Source organism: Ceratotherium simum, chromosome 8, assembly GCF_057802395.1.
Source record: "Ceratotherium simum simum isolate JZ-2026a chromosome 8, ASM5780239v1, whole genome shotgun sequence".
In the NCBI taxonomy this organism is placed as follows: Eukaryota; Metazoa; Chordata; class Mammalia; order Perissodactyla; family Rhinocerotidae; genus Ceratotherium; species Ceratotherium simum.
The window spans coordinates 59584776-59607196 of record NC_141907.1 but is presented as its reverse complement, the minus strand read 5'-3'; the positions used below and the strand labels follow the sequence as shown (position 1 = coordinate 59607196).

Sequence of the window (22421 nt, the reverse complement as noted above, 5' to 3'; positions counted from 1 at the left end):
TCCTCTAAGCACCTGGGAATATAGGGCTCAAGAAAGAAAAAGAAGAATGGGCTGAAGGTCTAGAACTGAAGAGTGGTAAGTTGAAGCTACATTATGGGGTCAGGTTGAGACTGATAAGGGAGAGTGTGCGCATTAGTTAAGGAACTGGCATGCTCTCAGTGGCTTAATAGAATCAAGTTTGCTTCTGTCTCAATAAAGTCCCATTGTGAAGGGAAGATGTATTGCCTCTAGGCAATAGTTCTGGGAACCTGGCTGACAGAGGCTCTGTCATCTGCAACCCGTGGCTTCTAATGCTGCCTTCAGATCGGGGGTGCTTTGGCCAGGAGATTTTTATAGGCCAGGCCTAGAAATGACATAAATCACTTCTGACCAGAACTGGGTCAGGTGGCCCCACAATAGTTGTGAGACAGGTAGCAAATGTAGTTCATGGCCCAGCAACTGCTCTAGACTATGGAAGGGGAGAGTGAATCCTTGCTGGATGGTAGCCAGCTCTGATTGACAAAATAAGAAGGGAAAAGGCCAAGAACAGCTGTATTGGGAATACCAAATTTTAAAGGGTAGTAGAAGGGGGAAAAAAAACTGATGAAAAAAACGGTGAGAATATAGGCATACCAAGTAGATAAAAAACTTCTACCACCCATTGTTTTCTAGACAGCACCTTTGCAATCATCACTGGAAAAATAAAATAGTGCAGCAGTTGACAGCTGTAGCTCTATCATATTTCCTGAGTTCTAATCCTGACTTTGCCACATCCTAGCTGTGCGACCTTAAGCAAGCTACTTTGTCTCTTTGCGCCTCAATTGCCTAGTCTACAAAATGGGGATAAAATAATACTTACTTCCTAAAAAGATTGTGGGAATTAAATGAGTTAATATTTGTTAAGAACAAAGAAAGGAGCCTGGCACAGAGTAAGTACTGAAAAAGTGCTTGTTAAGGAAAAGTGAAATGCTTAGAATTAGTGCTTGGCACACAGAAAGCATTTTTTAAAAGTTAGTTCTATAGCAATTATTATACAATCCTACAGTGTTGGTCCAATAGCACTGTGAAGCCAAAGAAAAAGAGAGAGAACTTTACCACAAAAAGTTGAATTATGTTGACTGAGTGACACACTAGACAAACTATTTTAATTTGTATCACTTAATATTAAAAATTAATATCTATTATAAGCATCTTTGCTTTATGAGTTGGTGTGATGCTGTGAAACATGGTAGGATATAATGAGAACTGATAAAACTTGAAAATTTTCTAGGACACACGACTCAAACATATACAATCCATACACCATTCCTGAAAGCACAAGGAGAAATATTCTAATCAAGAGAGAATCAAATCAACATAAAAAATAAACAGGAGCATATATTGTATGAAGGAAATGATAGTTCACACAAAATAATTATTGTTAACAAAGTCCTTAAAAAAAGAATGAGTATAAGGTGCTGGCCTGGTGGCACAAGTGGTTAAGTGCGCGCGCTCCGCTGCGGCAGCCCGGGGTTCATCAGTTCAGATCCCGGGCGCACACTGACGCACCGCTTGGCAAGCCATGCTGTGGCGGTGTCCCATATAAAGTGGAGGAAGGTTGGCATGGATGTTAGCCCAGGGCCAGTTTTCCTCAGCAAGAAAAGAGGAAGATTGGCAGATGTTAGCACAGGGCTGATCTTCCTCACACACACACAAAAAGAATGAATATAAATAAACTAAGTCAACCAAAACAATTGAGATAAATCAATTAAACAAACCTGAGAGAATTAATAAAATTAAAAGAAGAAATCCAGTAGAATTCATAAATAAGTCTAAGAACTTTGTCTTGAGAAGATCAATAAATTAAATAGTCCCTTCACAAAGCTAATTATTTAAAGGAGAAAACACAAATACATTGGGAAAAGGAAGTATAATTACATAATTGATGTTTTTAATTATCAAATAATAATATTATCACGTAGAACTCTATATTCCTAAATGAGAAAATGCTGATGAAGGAGACTTTTTAAAGGAAAATGCATATTTTAAAACCTGACAAAAAATAAGTACAGTTGATTCTCATTATTCACAGTAGTTATAAACACTGATTTCGTGAATACTGAATTATCAGCCCTAAGGGATATACAGGATTAGGTTCCTGCAAGCCTCCGGCCACATTTTCATCAACAGATCAAGACATAGCCTTGTTTTATGTATGTTTCTGTTTAAAGACACTTTACTTAATATATATTGGTGATTTATTCACATTGAACTCAGAGCCACCAGCACTGCTAGTCACGCAGAAACGAAGCTTATCTAACACACGTATGTTCTCCATAAGGCACATCCCAGCCTCTCGTGCTTAGGAACACTAGACAGCACTTCAGCACTACGCTTGGAGCCATTTAAACAGATAAATCCCCAATAAAAAGCAAAAAATGTGAAAAATGAGGCACTAAATAGACCACAAAAAGAACACTTATTTACAGCATCAGAGTGAAAATAAGAAAGCAGAACATCCTCTTGTTCCATCTCAGCTGGGACAATGTGCATCAGACAACTCAAATTTCCCACTGCTCTGAGCTTGCACAAGTCTATGAATGACCACAAAGGGTCTGTGAGTATTGATTTTGGGGTTGCTAATGAATTTTGGCAAGTAGGTGAATTCAGGCGTACAGAATTCATGAATAGTGAGGATGGACTGAAAAATGTTAAAATAAATCCATAACAAAAGAAATAGAAAAGTGATCAGAGCAGTTTCTATCTCCATCCCTGCTCCAGCTTCACAGCCAAGTTCTTTCAAACCTTCACAAAACAGATAAGTCTCAACACTATTTATTTCAGAGAATTCAAAAGAAAAAACTTCTAATTCATTTTTTAAAAGTTAGCATAAGCGAATACCAAAACCTGATAAAGTATGTGCCAAAAAAGAAAGTTCTATATCCATCTCACATCTAAACATAAATGCAAATATTTGACAGTTTTAGATAGATAGATACATGGTCCAGAGATATAGTAAAGTGAGATTGACTTGAGCAATGTAAAGATGGTTAAAAATTAAGAAATCTTTTAATATAGTTCACCAATCACCAATGAATGTCACACGATAGAATCAAATGATCACCTTAAGAAGACAAAAGAACATTTACTAATGTTCAGAATCCATCCTAATTAGAGCAAAAGAAAACAAAACCTCTAAAATAGAATGAAAACTCTCAAAACGTAAACAATGTCTTTGTCAAGCCAGTAACTCTAATCAACCTGTTCTTATTATAGTCTGGACCAAGACAGGAACGTCAAAACAATCTACATTTATTTTATAATGTTTATAAATACTGGCCAATGCAATTAAATATCTGAAGGTTGTTCTGACATTTCTGTCGTAGTGTAGACTAAATGGGAGCTGTTCCAGAGTTACTGGTTTAGCATAGGTATTGTTTATGCGTTAAGGGATTTTAGAGATTTTGTTTTGTTTTGTTTTAATTAGGATGCATTTTGTCAGGCCCCAAAGTTCCCTTTACTTTTCCCCAAATTCACCTGATCTTTATGTAAATAGGATTCTGACATCCTGTCTTGAAGAGCCAGCACTTCTTCTAAGTATGCAGGATAGGACTCCTTCCAGCACCAGCTGAATCTTGTCATACAAACAGCAATTCAAGAGACAACTTTATACTGTCTCTCTCCAGGATGGAGCTGGCGGTGGCAGCTGTCGCCTTTCTGAGTGGTAGAACTGAATGTTGCTCTAAGCCTGGACAATGACTACCAAGGAAAAGCTGTGGCCTGACCCCAACTCTCTGTTCCAGCAAAGTAGAGATTTGAGGACTTAGAATCCTAGGGACCTACTGAGTGTTCTATTCAAGGATTTCCATTTAAATTGCTATTGTTACCCACATCACTTAATCTGTTGTGTGATGAGACTAAAATGGTTGGGGGTGGGGCTTCCTGCCCATAAGAATCATGGATCTCCATGAAATCATGGTATTAGTTTTTCTTGCTGAGTTTTTTTTAATCATGATGAAAATTATTCACTTTTCAAAACTGCAGAAAAAATAGGAACATGACTTTAAACTTGTGGCATAGTAAAGCCTTATTAAGTTTTGACAGTTACTTTTTTTTCCTTCTCTAGAATTTTGAGACTTTACATTTGGATGTGGGACAGGTAAGTTCTATGATGCTGTTCGTGCCCCCACACCACTTGCTGCTTGATAACATTCTTTGTCCTTGATTGCTTCCCCTTTCTCCATGGCCTGGGGGTGTAGGTTGCAATTCCAGAACTTGAGATTCAAAGATGAATGAAATATAATTCCAATTTGGAAGTAAATTAGAGGTCAGCTCTACAAATTTAAGAATAAAATAAGGTAAAACAAGATGAGGAAGTAACGAAGGAACGGAGGGAGGGAGGGAGGGAGAGAGGGAGGGAGGGAGGGAGGAAGGAAGAAAAAATTGTTGCATGGGCTGGGAAGAGAAAGGAGGTGAGACACCATTCCACTGGTAATACTGAGAAATGATAATTACTTTTTTAGATTCATTTTATACCACTGTCACCTTTATTTAATTACGTGTATTTTAAAGGTTGAAGTGAGTTTTAAGAAAAGAGGCTCTTACCCTGCCAACCACACATGCTACTGTATTTCCTTCACAACAGGTCTGATGCAGATTTTTAATAACCATGGTGAGTTTGGCAATTTCAGAAAAGTTGGCTTTGGGTTGTTTTTTAGTCAGCAGAACCAATTCCCTAAAAGGAAAATTAAGTACATTTTAAACAGCATTTTGAATTCAATCCTTTCTTTTTTTTTTTTTTAAATTTTTTGTTTATTGTAGTAACATTGGTTTACAACATTGTATAAATTTCAGGTGTACATCATTATCCTTCTATTTCTGCATAGATTACATCATGTTCACCACCCAAATACTACTTACAACCCATCACCACACACATGTGCCGAATTATCCCTTTCGCCCTCCTCCCTCCCCCCTCCCCCTCTGGTAACCACCAATCCAAACTCTGTCTCTATGTGTTTGTTTACTGTTGTTATTATCTACTACTTTTTTTTTTTTTTTGGGTGAGAAAGATCATTCTATTTAAAGAAAAATATCTTAGTATTTTGAGATTGCTCTATGAACTCTATTTTTTCTCTTTTCTTTTTTTTTTAATTTTTTGTTTATTGCAGTAACATTGGTTTATGACATTGTAAAAATTTCAGGTGTACATCATTGTACTTCTATTTCTGCATAGATTACATCATGTTCACCACCCAAATACTAATTACAATCCATCACCACACACATGTGCCGAATTATCCCTTTCACCCTCCTCCCTCCCCCCTTCCTCTCTGGTAACCACCAATCCAATCTCTGTCCCTATGTGTTTGTTTATTGTTGTTATTATCTACTACCTAATGAAGGAAATCATACGATATTTGACCTTCTCCCTCTGGCTTATTTCACTTTGCATAATACCCTCAATGTCCATCCATGTTGTCACAAATCCTTTCTAAAATTAGTTCTAGTTCATTTTCTTCCAAGAGAAAAGAAAATCTTTTTGTCCTCCAGCCTTTACCATGCAGAACAATTAAGTGCTTGCATCTGAATGTACAGAATCTTTTGTGCGCTGAGGAAGCAGCAAAGAGATTTGAGCAGATGGAAGAAATTGAGGCAGGAGATAATGGGTGGAGACGAGGATTGTGCAGTTCCATGCACAGCCCTGCGAGCGCTATTGCACAGGCAAGTAACAGAGAAAAGAACCAGGTTTGTACTCAGACACATATTAAATGAGAGAAAAATAATTTTTCCAATGGGTCTAATCAAAAGAAGCGATCCAATAGCAGCACAGTCCCCAAATCTAAATAGGTAACTTACACTGCTTTTGCTAGTTTGTGGTTGAATTTAATCCCAATTTCACATAAATGGTGATGCCTCAAAGATATTTCTCTAGTGTATTTCCTGATCAGTTCTAGCTGTAATTAGAAAAACAACTCATCAAAAAATTTGGTCAGAACAAAAAAGAGTTAATCTCATAATTAGTAAGGAAAAGAGAAAAGTGAAAATTGTGTATTTATTCAAAATTAGAAAGTTTTTTGTCTTATGTAAAAGAGGTCAAATGCAAAAGCATAATTTTTTTTTTTTTTAATAAAATAGCGTCTCACTTGCCCAGGGATCACTTGTCCGAGAACCTCAAACATTTAAAATATAAATGAGAACAAGAAAGTGAGCAACGAAAAGTCTAGAGAGCCACTAGAATAAGTTTCAGTAATGTCTTACAGTTGTATTTTGTTTTTATTTAACTTACTAACCTTGTCATCTTGGACATGTCTCCTACTGGTTATCTAAAATATATGCTTCAGTTCTGCAATATTTATTAATGAAGCCCCCACCCCCAAAATATTCGTATTCTTTAACCCAAGATTTCTACTTTTGAAACTCTATAGCTAATAAAATTTTCTAAATAAATAAAAACACAACAATGCAAAAAGGAGAACATACTTTTTTTGTTATAATGGCAAAATTTTGGAGACAAAATGTCTCAACAGCACAGTGATTGTTAAGTAAATAATGACACGTTAATTTTGAAAAGATGTATACTTCTAATAAAAAGTAGGTATGTTTAAATCTCTAATCAAAACTATATATTCAGTTTGATCACAACAATGTACAAAATAAACTCTGTCAATGAAAAAATGAATAAAAGGAAATATACCAAAATTGATATCTCTATGTGGTGGGAATATACAAGCAAGATTTTAAAATTTTGAAATAACTCTATATTTTTACTTAAAACATTATATTGGGGGGCCAGCCCGGTGACATAGTGGTTAAGTTTGCGCACTCCACTTCAGTGGCCTGAGTTCACTGGCTCAGATCCCCGGGCATGGACCTATGCACCACTCATCAAGCCTTGCTGTGGCAGAGTTCCACATGCAAAATAGAGGAAGATGGGCACAGATGTTAGTTCAGGGCTAATCTTCCTCAGCAAAAAAAAGAAGATTGGCAATGGATGTTAGCTCAGGGTCAATCTTCCTCACACACAAAAAAACACATTATATTGGCCATACATTATTTTTACTTTGGATAACTGCACCTGACAGTGCTATTTTTAAGAACAATTTAGAAAATGTATATATACAAAGGCAATATTCAAAACACAAAACTGGAAAAATAATGATAATTTTATTGAATAATAACTATTATTAAATATAATTAATTATATTTATATAATTAACAACAAATATAATTATTATTTTTATCCTTATTTTGTTGTATTATACCCATTTGAAATCAAATACGTAAAAGTTTATCTTCTTTTTCATAAAAGGATCTCTGAAGACAACTCAAAAAGTAATGTCTGATCATAGACACGATTTTCACACAGTTGGTGATGTAATTTTCTCTGAAGAAGGAGCAAAAATTGCTAGGAATAGACATCCTGGAAGCAGCAAGACTATAAACAACACAAGGTGAGGTAGAGGAGGCAAGAACTCTTAGCTAACTTAAAAGCATCTGCTTATGTTTCACATCATAGGTGCATGCTATACCTTAAGGAAAAATTTCCACTGAAAAGGGTTAAGATTAAGAAAACTTTATGCTTAAAATAGTAAGTGCAAGTTACCTAAAGAACTCACCTCCATGAAAAAGCTCATTTTTCAGAAATGCCATTTAATGAAACTAAGTCTGCACAATCACTTGCTTTTAGTTTTTAATTTATATGAAACCAAGAGGGGAAAAGATGACTGTCCTGCTTAGGAGTTTGGAATTGTCTTCTGAAGGAGTTGGAGTTCACCAGGGGAAGAATTAAAAGAAAGGTAAGAAATATGTATAAATAACTTTAAGGATAATAGCAACAATTACCGAGTGCTTGGCATATACCAGAAACTCTTCAGATACGTTATTTAATTTCTTACACAAAGTAGCCCATGAGGAGCTCAGAAGGAGAAATAAGTAAAATTCCAATGGAGTTTAGATGAAGATGAGATAAGTTCTCACTGAGAAGATCAAAAAAACAGCAAAGAAAAAGTGGCACCGCATTTAGCTTTGAGGAATTCATCACAATGGTTATCAAACTGCCGCTCATTTCAGCATGACCTTTGGAAAATCCATCTGGTACCCTCCAGTAAAGTAAAGATGATTATTTTATGTTGATATTTAGAAACTTTAATGAACATGCATAAAAAATACTTTTCTCATGAAACTAATCACTGATTTACATCTATCCAACAAAGGAGAAAAGTCCACATGGTTAACATTAAGTGTGGCACATTGTATTTTCCAAAGATAGCTAGAACAACATCTTCTAGCCCGTGTTCTTCTTACAATGAGACTTGGACAATTCTCTCATCAAAAGGTACAGTATATACACTGTCCCCTTCAAGCTGGTGAGGTTTTATGGTGTTTCATCCAATAAAGTACAGAAGAAGTAACTTCTGAGACTAGGTCATAAAAGGAGTATCCACTAGAATACTCATTCTTGAAGCCTTTGACCATATATAAGAAGTCCAACTGCACTGAGGTTGCCATGCTGTGAGGAAGCCCTAAGCAGCCAAGACAGAGAGACCACATGGAGATGCCCTGAGATTATATGAGAAGAAAGAGATGTTGAACAAGCCCCCAGGGCTTCAGCCCCTCAGAATCCCAGATCTAACCATTGTCTGACTGCAACCACATGAAAGATCATGAGCCAGAACTACCCAGAGGGGCTCTCCCTGAATTCCTGACCCACAGAAATCAGGAGAGAGAATAAAACAGTTGCTATGGTTTTGAGTCACTAAATTTTGGGTTTTTATTTTTTTTAATTTTTTTAAAAATTTTTTCTTTTTTTTCTGAGGAAGATCAGCCCTGAGCTAACATCCATGCCAATCCTCCTCTTTTTGCTGAGGAAAACCGGCCTTAAGCTAACATCGGTGCCAAACTTCCTCCAGTTTATGTGGGATGTCGCCACGGCATGGCTTGACAAGCCGTGTGTCGGTGCGTGCCCGGGATCCAAACCCGGGCCACCAGCAGCGGAGCATGCGCACTTAACCACTATGCCACGGGGCCGGCCCAATTTTGGGGTGTTTTTATGCAGCAATAGTAACTGAAATATTAAATATTTATTATAAACTACTGTCTATACTAGATCATGCTTCTCAAATTTTGATGGCTATACGAATTGCCAGGGTATCTTGTTAAAAGGCAGTCTTATTTAGTAGGTCTAGAGAAGAGCCTCAGATTCTTCATTTCTAACAGTATACGCCAGTATATGGATATGCTGCTGGTCCACAGTCCGCACTCGGCATGGCAAGACCCTAAATATCAGCTGACATAGAAATATTTCACCTTTATCTGGAAGCATTCAGTCTTATTTTCTTCTCGACAACATGACTGAATAGCTGTTTCGTAGCAAGCAGACATGGTCAGAACAGTGGGTCCAAACAAGAATGGATGCTTTCTAGAAGTTTCGTAAATGTACCTGTAATTGGACAAATACAAAGTTGCGTAATTTGGAATTCAAGAACATGTGCTGACATTGTTTCTTAAAAACTTAGGATTCATTTAGTTTTGTTGACCTGAAACTTCTAGAATTTCATGGTGATGGAGATGAGGTAGCGCTATACTTAAATGCATCAAATGTTCACTATGGACAGATCACTGTGAGGTTAGTCAGACATTCCCCAAGTGCCCATGAAGTGATCAACTTTACCTTCTGGGCTCATGGGGAAAGAAAATCAATAATTAAAACTTTCCACTTTTAGGGGCCAGCCCGGTGGTGTAGTGGTTAAGTTCGCAGGCTCTGCTTCGGCAGCCTGAGGTTCGCAGGTTCGGATCCCAGGCGAGGACCAATGCACCACTTGTCAAGCCGTGCTGTGGCGGCATCCCATAAAAAGAAGAGGAAGATGGGCATGGATGTTAGCCCAGGGTCAGTCTTCCTCTGCAAAAAGAGAAGGATTGGCAATGGATGTTAGCTCAGGGCTAATCTTCCTCACAAAAAAAAAAAAAAAAGAACTTTTCACTTTTATCTCAGGAATGGGAGGTAGAAAGTTCAACAGTTTAAACTGAATTGTAAATGTGGGATGGTACAGCTAGTGCAGAGGAATTAAATTTAGAAGCTACTGGTGGGTGGAAAGGAGTCTCTCAAGATCATCCAGAAGTTCTTTCTAGGCTAAGAAAGTTAATGCCATTGTCCTCCAAGATGCATCACTCAATATTTGGTTTGTTACTAAATCTCTAGTCTTTATTTCCTTCTCTAATTCATTCCTCACACTCATTAGAGAGCCTGGGCATCAGGACTACCTTCACTTATAATCATATCTCCTCGTAGTACCCTGCAAAGCTTGCTCAAAATACCACACACACCTATGTAAAAACACGAGTTTCCATTTTCTCTTCCTGTGTGCACAGAAAGAGTACTTTTCCAGCCTCCCTTGCAGTTAGTTTGGGGACGTGTAACTGAGTTCTCACCAGTTAAATATGAATGAATGTGCTATACACCACTTCCAGGTTTGGCTATTAATTTCTGTGCACAGTTCCCTACTATTTCTTTTCGTGTTTCACATGATCTTAGAAACACATGCTCCAGATGGTATGGCTCCAAGAAGGAAACATCTTGCATTCTTGAGTTACCCCTTGGAGGAGAATTGTTAGGAGCCAAGCTGAGCTGGAGACAGCTGAGATGCCAAGTGTCAGAGTAGCCAATTAAGAGAAAAAGCCAAAATGAAAGTAAGAGTCAAGACTTTAATCACTTACTGGGATAGTATAAGCAAAAGGCTACACTGAAGAAAGTGCTAACTCTCCCCCTTCCATTTTCTTCTACAGACCAGCACCATTCAAGGATCAGGGGGACAAAAACCCTTGAGGGAGCCCCACCAAAAGGCTTCTGCTGTTTTATGGACCCTCAGGTAAGGCAGAGGGAGAGTGGAAAGGGCTGGAAGTGAGAAAGCCCTGAGTACTGAGTTAGAGTGCAGAAAAGTCTCCTCAGGTTTCTCCCTCTATTCCTCCCATAAGGAATTCTCAGCAGAGATGCCTGAGGAAGTTCTCTGTCCAAGGCCCCCCATAAAGAGGTCTCCAAATGCAGGCACATGGGCTAGGAATGCAGCTGTGCGTAGGAGCATATCCAGCCAGGGCGCCTGAGTCCTTGACTGCAACTCCTTCAGAGAATGCAGTGCACTGACTATGCACCAATTGTACTGTGGGAAGGGCAGCTTTCCCCTATGAGGCTTGTCATTTGTAATTGCTTGTTGTCGGGCCTAGAAAAAATCACCCATAGATTTTTAGCTTAGAGTGAGACTCCTCAAGAGTCACCTAAGAGAACCACTCAATAGATTGTGATATGAGCAAGAAATAAATCTTTATTGAATTAAGTCACTGAAGCTTTAGGATTTACTTGTTACCACAGCATAGCCTAGCCTAGCCTGATTACTATGTTGTCCCTAAAGAAGGTTTAGGATGTAATGTCTACAAAGCAGGCCTATGTCACCAGAAAAATGGCCCTGGGTCTCAACATTAAAGAGATAATGGGGAAACTGATAGATAAAGAACAGGGACTTGGTTCATGCTTTGATAACTTCCTCCTACCCCCAGTTCCTTGGATGATACATATATCTTTATTCCTGCAACTTCCCTAACTCCCATTCCACTTTGTATTAAGGATTAAGGATACAATTAAGGATACAATTGCAGCAGCCATTGTAGTCTAATCAAAGGACAAGTTTGCTCTTATTGCTTTCCCTGTAACGATTGAAAAAGCAATTATATCTCATGACAAATGGCCAGGGAATCCCCCAGTTCTGCAGAATCTAGAAAACTAAATCATACCAAAGAAGGTGCTAGAATTTCTGGGGTCAGGAACTATATCCATACATGACTTTATCAGAAGAGCATTTCTTGCTGTTCTCTGAAAGCTAGAGCCAGATACAGAATAATGGCGCCATAATGCAAGATGTGAGATTTTGCAGGAGGCACTAACCAAACATCAGCAGAGACGTTATCTAACACCTGATGTGTGTAGCAAGCCTGTGGTAACATTTCCTTTTGGTTAAAAGTAAGAAATCTTTTCTCATTTGGTGGGTGATTGAGGTGGTGGACATTTGTGTTGTTTACCAAGTATTTCTGGCTCCCTTCCTTCCAGGCAAATGGTAGGATTGCACATTCCCATCCCCTCTGAAGTGAGGCATGACAGTGTGACTTGCTTTGGTTACTGATATGTGAGTAGAAACGATGAGTGTTACTGCCAAATAGAAGCTTAAGGGGCAATGCATGATTTACCATCATCCCCTGCCCTTACCACAGTAATCAAGGAGGCAAGTATTGACATGGGTTTTTGTCAGCCTGGGTCCCTAAGTGACTATGATAAGCAGACCTCCTACCAATCTACATTGGCAAATAGTATAAGTGAAAAATAAAACTTTTGTTATATTAAGCTGCTGAAAATTAGAGGCAATTTGCTACCACAGTGAAATTTAGCCTATTTTGAGATTATTACTTTTGCTTTTTAAAAACCTATAAAAGTTGGGGGCCAGCCCCATGGCATAGTGGTTAGGTTCACACACTCCACTTCGGCAGCCCAGGTTCACGGGTTCAGATCCCGGATATGGACCTACACCTCTTATCAGCCATGCTGTGGCAGCAACCCACATACAAAGTAGAGGAAGGTTGGCACAGATGTTAGCTCAGGGCTAATATTCCTCAAGCAAAAAAAGAGGAAGATTGGCGACAGATGTTAGTTCAGAGTGCATCTTCCTCAGGAAAAAAAAAAAATTAAAAAAAAAAACTATAAAGGGAAAAATCATCCATAAGCCATGAAGAGGGAAAAGTAAGTCAAATACTAGAACTGAACCTCATTTATTTGCAACTGGACAAGACTTAGAAAAGTAAGTCTATGCTTTGCAAAAAAACCCCCCTCTTCACTCTCACCAGGGGGCCCCAAGCCTCACCCTTGGAAGTTCAGTCAAAAGGTTTGTATCAGCAGAGTTTCTCAAGCCCAACTTGTAGAAATAGAATAGCCGAACTAATATTATCAACATACACCTGCCTCCCAAGATAAGGCAAAATTCTTGGCCAATATGAAATTTCACTGGAGTCATTCAATACTTCTCCTCTCTATTGGGTACTGTGCTGAATTAAGAGTTCATTTTGTGCTACAGTAACTTAGTTCCCTTAGAGGATATTCAATATGAGCCAATCTAATTTCAAATCTACAAAGGCAAAGTTTAACTTAGTATAAATAAAAGCTTTCTAATAATTAGAGCCATTTAAAAAATGGAATGTCCCGGGACTGGCCCCATGGCATAGCGGTTAAGTGCGCTCACTCCGCTGCTGGTGGCCCGGGTTTGAATCCCAGGTGTGCACCAACGCACTGCTTGTCAGGCCATGCTGTGGCAGTGTCCCATATAAAGTGGAAGAAGGTGGGCACAGATGTTAGCCCAGGGCCAGTCTTCCTCCGCAAAAAGAGGAAGATTGGCATGGATGTTAGCTCAGGGCTGATCTTCCTCACAGAAAATAAAAATGAAATGTCTCTATTGTAAGGTAACATAAGGTCACACTTGGTTGGAAGTTGACAATGATCAAACTGTTATTGAAAATTCCTTAGATAATCCAAAGGCACAGTGACTATGGTTTTGTGTATCTGTATACTTTGCTGTCTTTTGATAAGTCCGAACTAGCAGACTTTTCCTCCAGCTTTGACATAAATTACTATTTCCTAGGAATTAAATAATGTTATTGGCTTATAATTATAAGGCAAGTAGTTAGAAAATTATTTTTCCTCTGAATATTTATAGTTGTATCCACATAAGTTAAAATTAGCATATAAACTAATTCCTTAATACTGGCTTCATTGTAAATGTTCAAGAAGAGATAAGATTCACTGCCTGAGTATTGGTTAGATTTTGTAGTGTCTGAATTTCCAACCCAAACCTGATTCTATAATTCTGACCTAGAGTGGATAACACTACAGTAAATAGGTAGCCAAGCTCATAGTTTGGTTTGCATTTGGTTGCCACTAACGTCAGACACCTTGGAACCTGCCCAATCCCCTGTCCCTTAGTCCTTTCTTCCTCAGGACCTGGGGCCACTTGATTCCTTCTTTGGAGTCTCAGTAATTTCTGGGGCAGTTCTGCTCCTGCATGGGTGAATTAAAGGAGTTTATGTTATTCAGCATCAAGTCACCCTGTCTGCTCATTCATCCCTCGTGTAGAATTTCATGTCTAAAATCTGAAATCAAATCACCACCATGCTCCTTGCACTGTAGATCCAGCAATCAGATCTTTGCCTTATTCCCCGTGTCTGAGTCTCTCTTGATAAGATGGCCCAAACTGCATTCCTTGAGAACTGAAGCCTTATATTTCTCTTGTCATTTCTACCTCTCTAGGCATTGGTTTCCTGCCTCTAAACCCCAGCCACTTGCTCATACCCCACTCTCAAAAGATAGACTTCTATGCTAGGTAGGAAACCAAAATATGAGCTCGCCTATCCATTTCCTATAATGCTATCACCTCCAGGTGGAAATTATAGAATCAGAGTTCTTAAGTAGAAAACTCATCTCTGTCTAATCTACAATTGTTACTTATTCCTAGTTTCCCAATGACAGATTCTATCTCCATGCATATCAGGTACCCCTCATGCCTTCCCTTGGTGAATCTCCCAAATTGCAGCCCCTTGCTTGAGTTATTACCTGCTCTCTGTCCCCAATATTCTTTGTTTATTATGCTTGGCCTTCTTGACATCATTCATCAACATCATTTGTTACTGGTCTGACTAATCTAACCCTTAAGGAGCTGAGTCCTTCCCGGGTCCTAGTCATTTATAGTGTTTCATGGCACAGACATTTTCATGCCCTGTTGGGTTCACTAAGATCATAATTGTCATTCTGAGGGAGAAAAATACATATTTTAGCTCAAATTTTCACTATAATTCCATGTAATAAAGCATTGTGTTCTCAGGGGCTCTTTTATAAAAAAGATCTGTCTTCAAATTTGGAAAATGCTCTTCTTCAAAGACAACGGCAAGGAGAAATGACTTACCTCTCCTTCATTGACACTTGATGCTCTTTGACCATCTCACAGATCTGCTCAGGATTTGGAATTTGGAATATATCACTGTAATCTGCATCATCTTTTTTGTGTAATAGGAAGCACTTGTGTCTTTCCGTGTTATTGATATTGCAACAGTCAGAAAACATATGTTTGTCAGCCATTCCTTGGTCATTACAAATATGCTCTAGAAAAGTAGTCATCTGTAGGAAGAAATAATAACTCAAAGGGGAATCATGTGTGGTCTATATTCCTAGCCACAGGAAAGTCAAGGAATTTTTATAAAGAAAGGGCAACTGAGTGCATAATCTTAAACTTTGTATCTAATAGTCCCTGGACATAGCTCTTTTGAGCAAAAGCCTTTTAGGTTTTTAAGTCTAAATTCCCACATGCTGCACACTGACCAAATAGAATTTATCATTCTCTCCTTTCCCATGTAATTGCTTCATTTCCGTACAGTTGAGAGGTATTAAAATAAACATAAGCCAAAATGTCCAGCGCCTAAAGAAACCAAAGTATTTTTAATGAGAACTATCCACCAAGAAATAGATAGTAGTTTGGTTTCTTTGCTTCCTAATTGTTTTCACTTTCGTTTCCGTGGGAACCTATTTTAAAATTGACCTCTGAGGCAACGTTTGTTCAGTGTCAAATATTCAAATGGAAATGTAATAATTCAGTTTCAAATACCTTCAGATGGCAGCAAATGTGTGGGATGCTGTAAACTTCAAATGACATATGTTTCCAGATTTGGGGGATAAGGGCAGCAAAAGGTCATCATTTGAAGTGGAAATAAGAGAGAATCACTGTAAAATAAGTGAGAGTAGCTATTGGCAGAAGTACTTCATTTAAAATGTGTTTCTAATAAGACTGATGATTTTTCTATGTCTACTTAGAGTCTAGTAAAAGATAGGTAGGTTTTAGCTCCAAGAAGACCGAGTAAAAAAAAATCTATAAATAAAGAAGAAAACTATTCATTTGTATTTTAAATTGTTTAGCATGAGAATAATTGATCCAAAAATATGTAATTTGTAAGATGTTAGTGTTTATCAAGAATTTGCTAATCACAATATAGACATACTTTATAAGAGACAATAGTAATTCCCAAGATTCTCTACTAACTGGGAAAAAGAGCCTATAATAATATTCACTTCTTTCTTCTTTTTCATATTCTCTTAGAAACCTTTTTAAGTTAGTACTTTAATTTCCCAGGAAGCTTTATATGAGGAAGTCAGACAATAGTATTCTAGTGACAGAGGCAGAGCAACCAACTTAAATTAACAAATTGGCATTCTAGGTTATAATTCATTCTCTTGAGTGTTTGGTTCTGAGAGTCCAATCTTCCAGGGATGAACTGATAAACCGTAGGTTTATAACCCTACAAAGATTATATCTTGAGAGTGATTCATGTACATATTGTGACCTTAAAATCCTCTGCCTAATTGTTCAACCATCCCCCCTCATAACAACATCTTTTGGTTGCAATTTAGTTTTTTTAAAAAGAGAAAAAGACAGAACATGATTCACCTACCAGGTGGTGAGAGCATTCTGAAGGTGACTCATGTCGCTTTAGACTCTTGCACTTCTCTGCAAGATCTACCAACTCTTTAACTATGGTTTGGACTTCTTTATAAGTTGATTTCTGAAGAAACTGAGCAACCATAATGCTAGTGCTGAAACATGACGCTGTGTGAGTGTTCAAGAGAGAATCAAACCCTTTCCTCCATCATTCTTTTTTACATCACTGTCCCACATCCCCAAAAGAATTAATGTGATTTCAAATTTCAGATGAAAGAATATTGGTAATAAAACTCACATGTCTTTTAAATTTTCCTCCAGATAATTCTGGCTTTTAATATACTGCATGGCTGGAAAAAAAAAAAAAAAAGATTAATTTGTGCAAGAGGAAATTTTCCAAATTGAAATCCTCCTTTACAATTCCGAAATCTATATTTATTTACTCATTAATTTCCAGATCTATTTTTGTTTACTATCATAAATTAGAACAAATTACCAGAATATATCTTCACTTTTATTTAAACTGTATTATGTAATGACTTATTTCTATTCAACTATATTGCATAGTCAAAATCTATCATTGGCCTACAAATAAGTTGCAAGTATTTGTGCTGACATTTCTGAATTAATTAAACTTGGTTATTTCACTCTTCACATTAGAAGTTAGTAACACACCCAAAGAATATTAAGAAAATTAAAGTTTAGCATTAGGAACAAAAGTATAAACATTAACAATTTGACAGGCTTAATTTGGCAAAGACAACATCTCTACATCTTGGATTTGCTCGTCATCTTCATCTTCTTCATCACCCCCACTCAAAACATACACATGTTCTCCACTGAAAACAATGTCTTCCCTCCTATGTTAATAGCTTCTAAAGAGCTTGGCAGCTATCTATTAAAGAAAGAAACCATTATTGTTCGCTATGTTAACACAGGGAACGGCTACTCAGCTATTCTGAGTTCAACTTCTAGCTCTGATACTTAATATGACCCTGGGAAAATAATAAGGTCTTTTGAGTTTCTATTTCTCTATTATAAAATATAAATAAATTCTACTACATTGGGTGGTTGTTAGGATTAAATGAAAGCACATGTGTGAAGCAGTGAGCACAGGGCCTGGCACATGATAGGTACTGAATAATGTTGCTCATAATACTGTTCCTGGCCCTATAAACAGTGTTCCTCTATCTAAAATCACTTATCTAATTTCAAATACAAGTTTGAAATGGATCATCCTCTCACCTAGAATGGAAGAAATGAGATCTTCCTGTGTGTGTTGCCCCAATATATTAGCTCTCTTTCCGTATCCATTCCACAACTTAATTTCTAGCAATTTTCAATGACTCTATTGACAGTGATGACCACTGAGAAAGATATGCCTTTCCGTATAAATTTTAATAGTCATTATACCTTATCTCTTGGTACATGAGATGTATAGATTGTAAATAGAATTCCCTACCTGCATCTAGTAAACTTCTCTGAAGAGTTTGACATTTAATGTAGCTGAAGAAAACAAGAAAAGATATGAATTTAACAGTCTTCATTATTTCAGATGAACCTTTATTGAAGGTATTCCATCATTTGAGAGAATTGAAGAATCCTTTTATATTCTTTTGGAGTAATTGCTATTAATAATTAACCTTTCTCTGGCAAATATTTTTTGCAGGCCATGACATCCTTGATAAAATTGAAGAAATTCATGGCAATGAAAAGATATTGTTGATAGACAGCATTCATTAATGAATACTGGATTTTAAAATGAGTCATGTCAATCCACTTGGTTTTTTTTCAAGATTACATCATGTAGGCTTTGTAATGATCAATAAACACTTTTGGTAAATATCTCATTTCCTGGAAACGCCTGTTGACATGTACAAAGTTCTAAAGTGGCAGGGGAGAGAGTAAACATGTACTACCCCAGATTCAAATAAATGATTAGGGCCTCAGTTCCAGTGCTGGGGACATTTTCAAGCCGCTGGAGAGAGTGGGAAGCACAGGCCTTGGGATCAAACCCAAGGGAATGGGATTGAATTTATTGAGTGCTTACTGTGGGTCTGGAACTTTATATGACTATATTTAGGTAGAAAAATTCTTATTTCTTGAATAAGAAATTAAGACTTAGGGTCGTATAATTTGCTCATGGACTCACAGGTAGAAATTCAAGTCTGTCTGACTTCTGAGCCCGCATCACCCAAGAACTAGTATTAAAAGCTAAGGTCCCAACCTTCTTCAGCTGTAGTCTACTTTGCCTATCATCCAGTTCCTGGGTCTAAGGCAGGAAACAAGCAATTACTGATTAAATAAAAAGTCTAAGATACATGTAAAGTCCAAAATTTGGGGAAATGGGAGATCACTGGTTTCTACTTTAACCATTCTTGTCCTCAGTTTCCTCATTTATAAATGGAGGGTTTAGACCAGATAATCCCTAAAGCTGACAGTCCATTACTTAATTCTGCTACATGCAAAGTCTCATTTCTGGTTTCCTATGCAAAGAAATATCACAAGTAAGAGAGAGATGTTTGCCTGAAAAAGAACAAACACGTCTGTTATTATTTAGATTTGGGACGCATTGGCTTATGGTGAAGAATATAAATGGCCCTGTGTGACAGAAAGCCAGGATCAACAAAGGGAAGATTATCCTTGGTAGGTTTTCATCATCCTTTTCAGGGTCCTTCAAACAGTCCAAAAGCTCAGCATCTCTTCTGTCACGCATCCTCAGAGCTGTCCCCTTAAGATCTCACTCTAAGCATCCTAGAGCTATCAGAAATGGACTTAGCTCTCTAGGGATAGCAAATGGTTTGGATGAGTGCTGCCAGACTATCCCCCATTCCCAACATTACTAATTATCACTGCACTCTTTGTCTCTGAACCTAGGCTCAGCCTTGGAATCATTCGCAGCACAACGCCACAGGACAGCCACTATCAATTGATTGGAGTTGGCCCTTAAGGAAAAAAAAACTATTATATGTGTGCTAAGCTAAGTTCTCTTTAAAAAAACAGCCAAAATTAACTTTCCGTGGGAACCCTCCTCTCAGGGTAAGAGATTCTTGAAAACATAAAAAGATATTGTCTCCTATTAGGGATCAATGGGGAAATTTCAGACCATAGGAAAGACAAGTAGTGAGGATTATTTAAGCAAAGGCAAGGGAATAGGTTTTGTGATAGGATTCAAAAGACAACACAGAATTTGTTCTCTAAGATAGTAAGCTCTTCCAGCTGACCTTTAAGATAAAAAATGGGAGGTATACAAGTACAAGACACAACGATGATTTTTAATAAATATTATTTTCACAGAAAACCTAATTCTTGTCCAAGTCATAGAAATAGAGTTCAAAGAAACCTTAGAAAGACCAGGACTGCATCCCTGGATCCCACCAAAAACCTGGGTGGTGACAGTGCATGCACATGCAATTTTGGCACTCATTATTTGCACCCTGAGGCTTATCACTTTTACAAATATCTCTAATACTAGAAAATTCTTCCTGCATGGCGTCCAAGGAGTTCTATTCTATTCATTGGTATGAGTTCTGTTTGAGCAATACAGAGTAAGTGTACTTGCCCTTGTTGCAAATCTTCTCTTCTCTGGGCAAAATGTCTTTGAATAAACCATTCCTTACCCTCTTTTCCTCACATTGCACTGGTTACCTGCTTTTGTTAGTGCATTCTCTGGCACGTCAGTGGAGAGAAAGTTGCATGGCAGTTCCTCTGTGATAATAGAGTCTTGCTGATGGCAGCAGGTTCCTGGGTCTCTGGTTTCGTATCTGCTGCTCTTGGCACAGTATTGGACACATAATAGAATCCACTATTAGGCACAAAATTGAATTAGCTCTCTGTGCTCTGTTTCACTTCTGTTTGCTAAATCTGTTATCTATTATTTAAGTAAAACTTTCTTCTTTGTTATCCTCATTAGTAAATGAGAATATTTGGAGAAATGGTAAAAGGACAAAATAGCTTCATGAATTAAATACCTATTACCTGCTGGCCATTGTAGTGGGTACTTTATATAGTAATTTAACACATTTCTCTAAAGCCTTTTTGATGTGGAGATTATTATCCCATCCTACACAAAGAAATGGAGGTTGTAGATTGTAGCGAAACTGAGGCCATACAACAAGTTAGCGGCTGTAGGATTTGGAAGTCCCCCACCCTCTTCTCACCCTGCATCTTCAGCTTAGATTGAGTACCTGTGCAATACACACCCACAGCAGGGGCCTTTTACCATCCCTGCACCTGTGACGTCGTATGTGATTGCTTGCTTACTGTCCTTCTGCCCTGCCCAGCGAGACACAAGAGGCATGTCGAATCTGGCTCACAATTGTAACCACAATGTCTGACACACAGTAGGAGTCTAATAAATATTTGTGGAATAAATGAATGAGAATCTCAAAGACTATGTTCTAAATGCTATACCAAAAAGACTCTTGGAAAATTCTCACTTATTACCTACTAAATAGTCATCATCTTCAATTTCAGCCCTTGAAACACTAAAAAGCTTAAATGTTTAGAGAACAGTCAGGATAATCAGGCCATGAGCCCATGACTAACCTTCATTTCCTGGCTTCCCAGTACCTACCACTCTCCTCTCCTTAGACGTCATAGCCAAGCACTTACAGCTCCAACATAACAGCAGTTTTGGTGCAGAATGGAGGGAGAAAAGTGCCACTGTCACTGACGCCTTGGGCACTGCTCCCTTTCTCTGAATAAGGCATACAACATGGCCATACCTAGGAGGCAGGGTGTACAGTAGCTAAAGATATTGTTCTGGAATTAGAGGACTCACATTCAAACTTTGGTTCTGTCAGTTACTAGTCATGTGACAGTGAACAGATTAGCTTACCTCCCCAAGCCTCAGGTTCCCCGTTTGTAAAATGGGGTTAAAAATGACGCCTACTTCAAAGAGTAGTTAGGATTAAATGATTCATGAAAAGTACCTAGGACAATATTTGGTACATTGAAAACATTCAATAAATGCTAGCTAGCAGTAGTAGAGACAGCAGCAGCAATGCTGCGTGCCCTCAAATCCCCATTTCCTTCCCGGGAGCAAGAAAAAACAGAATCTATGAGGACTCTGCCCACACAGTTGCTATTTCAGAGTCCTGCCTTCCATGGAGTAGGGTAAGTTTAGCCAGTGAGCGAAAGATGCTGAACGAATGACTCTTAATTGTTTAATTTTGTTATCAAGTTGACACGACATTGGTCTTTGAGAAATAACTTTACAGTTTTGCATTTATTGCTTGCTGCAATAACGTGATTTCAAGTAAAGGCTACAGAAGAATCGTTTCACTGTGTTCTCCTCAGAAAATGAAATTGGCCATAGGACAGATAGGAAGCAGGTAAGTTGGTCTTCCTCTTTTCTCTGCAACCTGGGAAGAAAAAATAGTATCTTATTAGCAATAGTAGCAAAAGAATATGAAATGTTATAACTTGGGTGGTGGAAAGTCACGTATATAAAAAACAGTTAGTGGTAACTGTGTTTTACCACTTGTAGATTCACACATGCTCTCTGTGGGGGTCCAGGTCTCTTCAGACATTGTACATCATTGCTATATCTACCCAGCATTTTGTTCCTAATTTTGTTTTTGGATGAGTCTTACATAAACTGCAGGGGAGAGGGCATCCTTTATATGTCTTTTTGAAATCACAAACATATTGCTTTTCATTTAGAGAAACGCTGCAGCAAGACTCTTAGAACAGGTTTACTGAGGCCTGTCTGCCCATCCCAACCCCCTCCTCTCTCTCAACATTCAGAGATTCGATTGCTTCTCCTTTCTGGTCCAGACAGCCAAGCGCAATGGCAGAAAGGCAGAGCAGGGGGTGCCTTTTGGCTATTCAGAAAATTGCTTGAACAGTAAGAGAAGTGTTAGCACAGAGGCAGCAGTGCCACCCCCTAAGGAGTGAATGATACCCAGAGAAACGTTACCAGACCAACACTGGGGGCTATTAGGC

The 22421-nt window shown here is 38.1% G+C and overlaps 1 protein-coding gene across 1 annotated transcript in view; it reads right to left on the bottom strand.

Moving 5' to 3' along the window:
* Positions 1-18019, bottom strand: part of LOC101403266 (alpha-fetoprotein-like) — a 41682-nt gene extending 23663 nt beyond the window's left edge. Inside the window, exons 1-7 of the mRNA XM_087434725.1 lie at positions 17935-18019; positions 16771-16822; positions 16486-16627; positions 14949-15160; positions 9268-9400; positions 5818-5915; positions 4564-4693 (exon numbers count right to left, since the gene is read on the bottom strand). Of these exons, the coding sequence (XP_087290851.1) occupies positions 4564-4693; positions 5818-5915; positions 9268-9400; positions 14949-15160; positions 16486-16627; positions 16771-16822; positions 17935-18019 (852 nt within the window). The remainder of the gene's footprint in view (positions 1-4563; positions 4694-5817; positions 5916-9267; positions 9401-14948; positions 15161-16485; positions 16628-16770; positions 16823-17934) is intronic.
* Positions 18020-22421: the final 4402 nt, after the last annotated feature.